This window comes from Pectinophora gossypiella, chromosome 17, assembly GCF_024362695.1.
Source record: "Pectinophora gossypiella chromosome 17, ilPecGoss1.1, whole genome shotgun sequence".
In the NCBI taxonomy this organism is placed as follows: Eukaryota; Metazoa; Arthropoda; class Insecta; order Lepidoptera; family Gelechiidae; genus Pectinophora; species Pectinophora gossypiella.
This window is the reverse complement of record NC_065420.1, coordinates 12,733,423-12,744,186: the sequence shown is the minus strand read 5'-3', so window position 1 is coordinate 12,744,186 and position 10,764 is coordinate 12,733,423. Positions and strand designations below refer to the sequence as shown.

At 37.0% G+C, this 10,764-nt stretch overlaps 1 protein-coding gene across 3 annotated transcripts in view; it reads right to left on the bottom strand.

Moving 5' to 3' along the window:
• Positions 1 to 346: 346 nt before the first annotated feature.
• LOC126374195 (phospholipid phosphatase 1-like) overlaps positions 347 to 10,764 on the bottom strand; it is a 38,607-nt gene continuing 28,189 nt past the window's right edge. For all 3 annotated transcript variants that reach the window (XM_050020695.1, XM_050020696.1, XM_050020697.1), the window contains exons 3-7: positions 5,519 to 5,673; positions 4,402 to 4,616; positions 3,841 to 3,970; positions 3,212 to 3,394; positions 347 to 2,842 (exon numbers count right to left, since the gene is read on the bottom strand). In XM_050020695.1, the coding sequence (XP_049876652.1) occupies positions 2,732 to 2,842; positions 3,212 to 3,394; positions 3,841 to 3,970; positions 4,402 to 4,616; positions 5,519 to 5,673 (794 nt within the window). In that variant the 3' untranslated portion in view covers positions 347 to 2,731. The remainder of the gene's footprint in view (positions 2,843 to 3,211; positions 3,395 to 3,840; positions 3,971 to 4,401; positions 4,617 to 5,518; positions 5,674 to 10,764) is intronic.

Here is a 10,764-nt window from a genome sequence, read left to right as displayed (position 1 = left end):
AATTACCGGATTATCTGATAAAGTCCGTTAGGGCTGTATGTAGTCATTACATGACCCATACCAGTGGCATTTGTAACAGTAAGTTTGTAATACAGGGATGATGGGGTGGAAGGTCTTTTAAAATTATGATATGAATCATGGTCTGAATCATTCCTCAAAGTTTTCGTTACGATGTCACTAACATCTTTTATGTCACTCATTCATCTAAAAAGCAATATTGCAACATCCAACAATATTGTCATCAAAAAATGTCTAATGTCTAATTGCAATATTGCTTACTTAGGTGACTTGCTTCAATGTACCCTTTTAAATGCCTGTGCTCTGGAGGTAAAATAAAAAGAAAATATAATAAATATATTTTTATTTAATAACACATTTAAATAATGGCACTCCTTAAATATACATCTAAATGGAAAAGTGTTGTACAAAAATAAAAAAAATATGTAATCAAATCACTGTGCATTAAAAATACATTTTTTTTTTCCTATAGATATAACAACTTTTTTCCTTCAATGTTAGGTCCGTGTTGATGTATTGTAAGTTTTTAAATATTAAATACAAATAGCTAAATACGAATAAAAATAGTACAGTCATGAGCAATATCATGTACCCACTTTAGAACCCTGTCGCACTATCATATTTGAAATTTAATGAGACTTACGGTTTAATTTGTCAAAAAAGTTAATGTGACATGGTTTCAAAATGTGTACTTATTAGTACTCGTGACAGTACGTAATATTATAACATAATAACATAGCCTAAGCTCACTATATCCCAATCGGGGTAATCAGAGGTACGCCCATCGCAAGATCAACTACCCGCACCCTACCGCACCTCACCGAGCTTTCTGTTAGACCAATGTGATAGGCGAGCCGTATCGCCGTCTATAATGGTCGAGCCAACTGTGTTACTGAAAACAGCACCTAAGTATTATGTAATATAGTATATTAAGATACATATATTTTACAATACTGATTGTGTGGTTACCTCTACTCATTACATTTCGTACTACAATACCTATTATAAAATTGATAAGTTTTATATTTGCTAGTTGCTATTTCCTGTAAACACCATCTAATTTTATTTTAATTTTCTTATGCGCCGAAAAGGAAAAGGACGGGTAATCGACAAGCATAAAATTTATGGAACACATGTCAATTTTAAACACAAATCTAAAACAACCCTATAAAAAAATTGCATAGGCTAATAATCCGACAAAATTAAGTTGACAGCACACGTCAAACGGTTTGCGACCAACGAGATACTTTTTTGATGTGCCCGCGTTATTCATTCATTTACTCATTCTTCTTAAAATTAAGAGCTGTCAATCATCTGTCACTTTCTTTTTCGGCGGATAAGAAAATGACAGGTATAACTAAAAGTAAAATTAGGAGGTATCTGCAGGAATCGGGGCCATTATCAATAAAGGCTTGTGTGAAAAATGGTTCTAGGTAGGTATACTAGAGACGAATTTAGCCCATAAATAACATAAAAGAATATAAAAAAGGCCTATATTTCGTCAGTCAAATTGCAACAGGACGGATTGCGATAGAATTGGGTAGTTTCCTAGGTCAAAGATAAATTAAGAAATTCTGATTACTAAATAAAGACAAATGTAAAAAAAGAACTCTTTTCTCTACGTAACTTATTTACTAATTTTAATAAAGAAAAATGTAATAATAAGTGCGATATTTCCACACGTTTTTCTATGCATTTTCATACAAATTCCGTAATAAATTTCGTGTTTTGACGTTTCGTAAAAAGTAACTGATTTGATTATCTGGAGACTACCCTATTTACAATGAAAATATCAAATAAATAACTAATTGAAAAATAATTATTTTAACAACAAAACATTTCAGCCATATGACGTAAGCTGTGGTTCTCAGTGCAGCAGAGACTGCACGGCAAGCGTGTCGTGCGCGGCGCGAATTATATCGAAGGCTTCGACCAATAGACGCAGCGAATGCTATCTACATACATAAACGTCGTACGGTTATTGGTCGAAGTCCTTGATATAATTCGCCGTGCGGTGAGGGAATTAATTCAGTCATACATAAACTGCACATCAGTCAGTGAACAATTAAATTGATCTACTTAACTATTCTATGTGATTAACGAAACAATTAATGTTACAGCCATGCAAGTCTACATAATATACATTATGTATATATAGGTACTCTGATTTTAAGAAAATCCTCCTTTCTCTCTCATCTCGAAGTTGTCGATAGACTTGTCATATTGTATCATCTACCTACCTTTAGTCTCTCCACGTATAGTATCAAACAGATCACTCTAAAATCAGAATTCTGAATCATCCTGATTATCCCTAATATCATCTAACCTTATAAAACGCAGAAATTAAAAAAGGAGAGACAGGTAAAACCTGCGTTTATATCTACATCAATATCTTACAAGACTTCATTCATTTAATAAGATTTACTCTTGTCGATGGAACTCTTTCCAGATTTGTCAATCCTTTGCCAGTACCTATTTTGTCTGGTCTAAAGTAACTTCGTCTTCTCTTTTCTCAACACTGTTTTTCCTAAAGACTAACATACACTAAATGGTAAAAACCTGCGTCTTATCCAAATCAAATCGAGATCTATTACAGTATACCTTCCAAAATCACTATTAAAGTAATATTTACTTTTCCTCTTGATGTAGCGACAGACACCAATCATCTTACATTTTCATAGGCTATTATAGTCAATCAAGATGAATTCTCAAACTAAGAGACCATATCGGACCGTGTATTGTGATACATCAAAGCATTCTGATGACCTTCGGAAACTTTGTTGGTTTTCGCCGTATATGAGAAGTTCTTGCAGAGGACTAGCACCTGAAAAGAGTAAAGAAGCACGTCAAAATGGAATATTTCAACCGGAGATTTGTAAGACGCGTTCTAAATTATAAGACGCACAGACTCTGGCCTGAATCATAACATTACATACTATAGAGTCTAATGTAGTTGTAGCTCAAGATGGTTTGGTAAAGTTCTTAATGGATATCCTGGTTCACTTGTTAGTTGGAGAATTTTGTCAATGCTGCGTTCCCTACTTACCTATTCAGCTGAAGACAAACTTGAACAAAGCTTCAGTTTCGCAGTATATAATTCGTAATATAGTTATTTCACTAATTAAATCAAAGCAAGTTAAACTAGACATTACCATCGGAGGCAAATCAACAATTGTCAGAAAGGACAACTCACCGCATAAAGCATACTGACAACTCCTATGACAGTCCCCACCAGCACATCCCACCAGTGATGCCGGTAGTCGGTTACTCTGGTGAGGGAACATACAGCAGAGTAGGACAGAAGAGCCAGCTGCAAAACTGGCACCACAAATACGCAGCGATGGTTCCAGTCGAATGCCCGCCTTTGGAGATACCACTGTTGATATAAAAATGTTATTTATTTCAAAAACAGTTTTAGGTTTGTTTGGAAGACAGGTACTTCCAAACTAGGTAGGTCTTGTATCTTGGGATCTAAGTCTTCTCCCATCAGATAAGCTTGTTAAACAAGATGCTGAAGATAGTTGCAGAAGCTATTTTCACCTCTCCCTTATCTCGGATTTGGCTCTATCACAAACACTTTGATCATATTCATTGTGACGGAAAATATTGTGAGAAGAGCAGCAAAATAAATAATTGGGCAGCTTTTGCATTTGAATTGGAAGGTCAAATTGGGAGCCCCTTCAGTTAAAAACCGGCCATGTGGATATTCTTCGGTTTGGTAAGAAGACCTAATAAAAATAGCATAAGGGATATGACAATGATGCCTAAAGAAGACTTTCCCACTTTTAAAATGAAGGTATATAAAAAACTAGTTTTACTTACAGCAAGGAACAATCCACAATGGACGGAGAGAGAAGTATGACCAGAAGGGAAGCTGTGGTAGGAGTCAGATTGGAACCAGCTGGAAAACCTCGCGTTCCGCGTACATTCAAACGTGGGTACGAATTCTGACCTGAAACAATACAACTTTTAATTAAAACGGAGCAATGACTTCTTGTACCTATAATGGAAAGGTTTACAAAAAAGATGGTCTAAAATGGTGCATGTTTTTATGGTGCAAGTAAAATGATATACAGGATATTAGTGACATCGTAACGAAAATTTTGAGGCCATTCAGATCATGATTCTGAGTTGATATCAAGTGGCCATTAATAGCAATCCTGAAGTCACCATTAAGAGTAATTTATTTGTACTATAGTCTTTAATGAGATAATAATAATGTTGTCACGTGGTTTCCAAGATTTAGGCAGGTCGACCCCCACTATGTAGGACGTAAATATAGCTGACGAGAAGTGGGCTATGATATATTATGTTTGCAAGTCTTTTGGGGCCTTATGGCTTTGCCCTCAGATAGGCTTTTGCAGTTGCATCATGTCTACTTACCCATTGCAAGTTCGAGCAGTGTCAGGCTGGCAAATGTCAAAGAAGGTGGGTCTTGGCGCTCCAGTGACCAACTTCATGACTTCCACCACACTCAGGTTCAGAAAAAGACCATACGCGTAGCTCCGGTAGATCCACAGGGTGTTACGGATGCTCTGGACGATCTTCGTGCGTTCGAAGTAATCGGTGTCGTGGAATATCAGTTCAGTTACGAAGATCTGAGGAGAAGGTTGATTTGTTAAGAGGGAAACGTTATATATTTTTTTATTCCATGTCTAATATTTAAAGTATGTTGATATGCGCCATATGAGGCACAAAAGGAAACATGGGTAGTTAATTAGATTCATAATTGGTTATCCTAGGTCAAAGTTTAATTATGAAATTCTGATTGATGAACCTATCTACTAAATAAAGACATCTAAAACTGACGAAAATTTCCTCCTTCATCTAATTAAACTTATTATAATGAATTTGAATAAAAAGAAGAATAGTATTAAATAGTAAGATGATTCCGTACTTCGGAGGGCACGTTAAGCCGTTGGGCCCGGCTGTTAGCCGTAAAAATACATCCACCAACCCGCATTGGAGCAGCGTGGTGGAGTATGTTCCATACCCCCTCCGGTTGATTGAGGGGAGGCCTGTGCCCAGCAGTGGGACGTGTATAGGCTGTTTATGTATGTTTATGTTTATGTAATAAATAGACCCACATTTCATAATTTTCAGAATTTTCATACAAATTCCATAGTAATTTCGTGCTTTGATGTTTAAAAGTGACTGATTTGACTAGTTGGAAAGTAGCTTATTATCGTAGAATATAGTAAAATAATAGCTTTAGACACTTTGACCATCAAATGCTCTGGATTCCATCTATATACGACGTTTCGAATTGTAGCGTTGACAGCGACTCCCCGAACGGCGACTGCTTGACATCACATCTGTCATTTACATGTACAGTTCAAAACACAATTTTAATCACACTACATACAATTCCCTGCGTAGATATTGTGAGAGATCTCAGCGTCCCCATTTGTCCGCTCCCCAAATCTAAAATAAGTCTCGCCAAAAAAAAGCTATGTTGCGGGTCGGGAACATTATATAAGTTGTTTATGTAGATGCTTACAATGGGAATGGGCAGCAGCACAACAGTGCTGACAATTGCAGCCATAGACACGGTGTCTCCAGTGAACGGGTAGGACAGGCGGGGGTCGTTGCAGAAGAACCCCGTCTTGTGACCAGGCAGGATCCTCAGCTCGAACAGACCCACCAGAAGACCCACTGTAACAAAACATTGTCTGTTAGGCAAAACATCTTCTTCTTTATAAAGTAGGTATCGTAGTACTGTCATGGTTTCCTTTCTTCCATAGTAATGTATGTATATATTTACGTATTTATATATTATTATAATCATTATTTATTGTCTTCTATGTATTGTTTTTAATATAGTTTATCTAGTTATAAGTACTTATATTTTTCAACATTTTATTATTATTATTTATTTTTTTTGCACCGTCTATCCCGCTACATTTTTCATTAAATTCATATCCTATACCTAAAGGTTGCCTGGAAGAGATTGCTACCTTAGCAATAAGGCCGCCTGTTGTACTACCAATTTAATTATAATACTAATGTTTTTTTTTTAATGTGATTCAAGTGCAATAAAGAGTTTTTGTATTGTATTGTAACAACTAGAGATGCCAAAGTGATTTTTGTGGTGTCTCCCCGAACGTCCAGATCGAGAAACCAACGCTCTAACCCACTTAACTACTTAGATGTATAAAACACTGTTGTACCTAGTCGTACATGTATTGTACCTAATGCTCCATGGTACATTACCAATAGCAGATTACACACAGAGTTGGGAATTCCAACAGTAAGTGAAGAGTTAAAAAATGTAAGCTGCTCTTACAAAAACAGAATAACAGCCCATCCTAATATTCTGGCCAGGCCGCTCATGGATGAGCACACACAACTAAGACTAAGAAGGAGGCTGCCGCAGGATCTAGCCAACTAAGGTCCAAAATAGGAAGCGACACTGGTCGCTTACCTAAAATGATACCTATACCTATACACCACAAGAAGTGCTTATTATCAAAGGGTGATAGATTGCGCGCAAAAAAAAGCCTAGTCGTAGGGCTAGCGCAAGTACGGTCACGAGCATTAATATGTAATACACTTTGGTACCATGTCACACTAACTTTTTTGACAAATTGAACTATAAGTCTCACTAAATGTCAAATATGTTTGTGCGACAGAGTCCTAAAGTGGGTACATTATATTGCTCATGACTGTACACACATACACACACACACAAGAACACTTTTATTTTTATTTATTTTATTATCTATTGTTTTATTTTAATACCGTATTGTCACCACTGTTAATGTAGTTAATAAGTACATATATTGGGAAGGCACTGTCTCCCAAAATACAGGTTCGCCTAGTTTGGGAGACAGGGTTTCAACGAGAACTGTAACATTATTATTATTATTATGTTTGTCATTTCCATATCTCGGGACTATGGAGTCCCGGACTTTTGGAAGGCGTGAGTGGGGCCGAAGCCGACACGTAGAGGCCCCTTAAGACAATTTAATCTAAATGTGATATGACACCAACTATTATTATGTAAACGCGTGCGCGAAAACTCCGACACGACAAACTAATTATTGAAATTCAAATTCAAAAATATATTTATTCAGTAGGTAACATAGTTACACTTTGAATCGTCATTTTTTACATAACAATCGTCTCGTTCGCCTAAAACAACTGCAGGTACACTCAACCTGTATTCACTCAGTGTGCTTCAGCTTCAGGTAGTAGATTCCAGTTTCGTCTACCATCCCTAGTCTGCCTTACTTCCTTGTCCTTTGTAAGTACATTCGCAAAATGACAATTACGTTATTTAGACGGAAGCGCCTGCGCATTTCATGACATTGAGATGGGCATTGCCACTGTGGGGTTCGCAATTCGCCAATTTGCCAATCGTATCCCCCCGAGTTCAAAGTCAATGTCATCGGGAACCGTTTGGCAATTGCGTAAATGTTACGACCTGCTTGAGGTAGGGAACAGGCGGGGGCGGAGAATAATTTACCATTTCTTTAGCATGGCTTTATGCATAGTAACTGTTAAGGAGGGCCGGAATATCATTAAGTCCAATTCAAAGATGACAGAGTAGCCGTGGTAGCCCAGATGAAAGAACGCTTGACTCCCACCGTAAGGTCGCATGTTCGAATCCAGCACGAGCTTAAACCTATGATTTTCGAATTCGTTTTTCAAATTCATGTTTGAATCATAAATGATCATCACGTGCTCAGCGGTGAAGGAAGACATTGTGAAAAAACCGGAGGAAGGTGACCTAATATTATTGGGTTGGTTTTCTTTTTGCGGGCTGGAAGGACAGACAGGCAGTCGCTTCTGTTAAAAACTGGACCTGTCAAATTTTCAGGTTAGGTTAGGGACCGTGTGAAAACAGGATACGCTACGAAGATTATTGAAAGAAGACTAACTGAATGTCTGAACTGATATTCTCTCGTGTCATATACGTCCCACAGCTGGACACAGGCCTTTCTTCAATCAATCGGAAGGTGTATGGAGCATACTCCACCACGCTACTCTAGTACAGGTAGGCAGAGGCATGTTTAGGATATACACCCACTCCTCGCCATCATTGTTTAAGTCCTATAGCCATTAATCGGGTTCAAATCCTAGAAACCACGTGATAACAATATGACACCAAAATCGCTTGCGTCTATAACACATTCGCTATTATTTTATGATTTAAACGCAGGTCTAAGCTCACAGTTTGTGGTTTATGGTTGACCATTTCGCTGGATGACTACCGGGTATTTTGGCATTTCCTTATGACGCAAAAGGTCCTGATGGATGACCAGGGTGCAATGCCTTAAGGTCACGTGATTGGCGTCCAGTCAACTCGGGTAACGATTTCCATTGTGGAAGTATTTATTTAATTTAGTTGTTGTAAAACCTTTTTATAAGTAATTTAAACTGTTGTGTGCTTTGTTCTTTTAGAAAATAATTATGATTTGAATGAGCTGTAAAGTCCCTTCGTCACATCTAGAATAGGGTAGTTTCCAACTACTTAGTCAAGTCAGTTACTTTTTACTAAACGTCAAAACACGAAATAACTATGGAATTTGTATAGAAAGCAACCTGTGACGTCATAGAAAATACTGTAAACAAAAATACTTATTCTTTTTTATAAATAGCCAATCATACTAAGGTTTTTAGCTTTCCTGTGATAAGGAGGGATCTCCTTGCATGATATTCGACATTTGACTTCTTGCCCTGCAGGTTATAATACACAAGAGGACCTTTTAATATATTTTCGCCGAGCATACGTCGTAAACAAGAAGAGCTTACATGGAACAGATTAAAGAGAAGGCTAACGTCTCTTAACGTATCTTATTAAACAGGCAAATATAGAGAGTTATTGAGGATAGAAGAGGCAAGATGATTGGACACTTAATAAGACACGACGAATTTATTAAAAACATCATAGAAGGGAAGCTACAAGGAAAGAAAGGAAGGGGAAGACCAAGAAGAGCTTACATGGAACAGATTAAAGAGAAGGCTAACGTCGTGTCTTATAAGGAGGTGAAGGAATTGGTCTTTGATAGACAGGAATGGAGAATGCTACACCGACAAGAGCGTGGCTCTTAAATTAGTGATGTGATGTCGTAAAGTTTGCGGACGAGTGGAGTGCAAAGTTGAAGTATGACCTATTTGCTCATACTTGTATGGCGCGCGTATCGCGCTCCCTTGGCCCTTATAACCTTCTTCTTTTATTCTGTGGATGTAACCATCTTGATGCATCGGTCACCGACAATATAGTCTCGATGTTATTACATAAGGGAGCAACATGACGCAACAGTTACGCCTAGTTCGATATAATGGCCGACATCCTTCACGTTGGGTCCCACGTGGTCGTTAACTAGGTACAGGGATGTTCAAAATTTTCAATAACTATTTTAAACATCATCATCATCAATTTCGAGGCACGCTCTTGTCGGTGCAGCACCTTCCATGCTACTTTTTTAGGGAAAAATAGGGCTGTGGTTTCCCTCTTGCCTTCCGCCCCGCAGTACTCTGACGCAAGTAGGATGACGCCCAGAGCAGTCTATTAAAAAGCCACACTAGGACTCCTGTGTAGTTTAAACATACATACATAAATTCACGGCCGTAACCAAAGCGCAAAGACAACTTACAACCACTGTTTGAAATTCAAATTCTAAAATATCTTTATTCAGTTAGTAACACAGTTCGAATTGTAAATTTTTACATAACAAACGTCTAATCAGCCTAAAGCTAAAGCAGCTTCTCACAACCTGTATAGCCAAAGAAAAAAGCTACAAGAAAAACCTCGGCACAGGGCCGTAGATGTTCTTATATTAAAAACGAAGTCTAGGATGGATATTATGATGAACCTTATGGTGACAAGAGATCAGCCATCATGTTGGAAATGATACAATCCCTCTGTCGAATTTTACGACATGCCCGAGAAGAGAGGCCGCTGAACATGTTCTATGTTTTTATTCGCTTCCAGAACAGCGTAGAAGCTATTCATAGCATTTATTATTACTGGCAATAAAAAAAAGCTTTATACATATAATCAGCATGAAACTGCTATCTATTGCCTTGCTTTAAAATATACAAAGAAGTTGTCATTCGGAGTGAAATGACGTTTTAAGTAAATGAATCACCCAATTTTGTGTTAAAAAATTGTCTTTAGAACGAATATAAACCAGAGGACAATACCTACACTACTACTTACTAAAAGTATATTAGTTATTTTTTTTAAAAGATAATTATTATTTTATTATTATTCTTTATATGTATGTATCATTGTATATATCTCTCTCTAATTTTAAAGTGTATTTTCAAAAAACTTCTTTTACTTACTAATCTAATCTAATAAAAATTAGAAAAGAAAAAATACTTTTTAGATTATTATACCGTAGTACAAGACATTCCAAAATCGTGAAGGCGAAAGGATAGTGGGACTAGTTGATTTGTTTTTTTTTTGATGGGTTAGATTGGAATTATTTCTCTGTCCACCCCCTATAGTTTATCACTTCACAGTGCAGTGTACAAACTCGTTGTAACCCACGTGTCGAGAAGTGTGCGTGCAATCTCTTGCTCAATGCATTGTTATATTTACCAGCATCAAATTTTCCATCTAATGTTCCCTATTTAGATTTGATTACGCAACCTTATGTTTAAATAAAAAAAAATATTATTAATTTCATGGTATAAGAAGACGTAGGGGGTCAAAATGGCCACAAGCAATATTGCTATTTGACATTTGTTTGCATTGCGCACTTACTTTTATAATAGGTAATATGCGCAAAT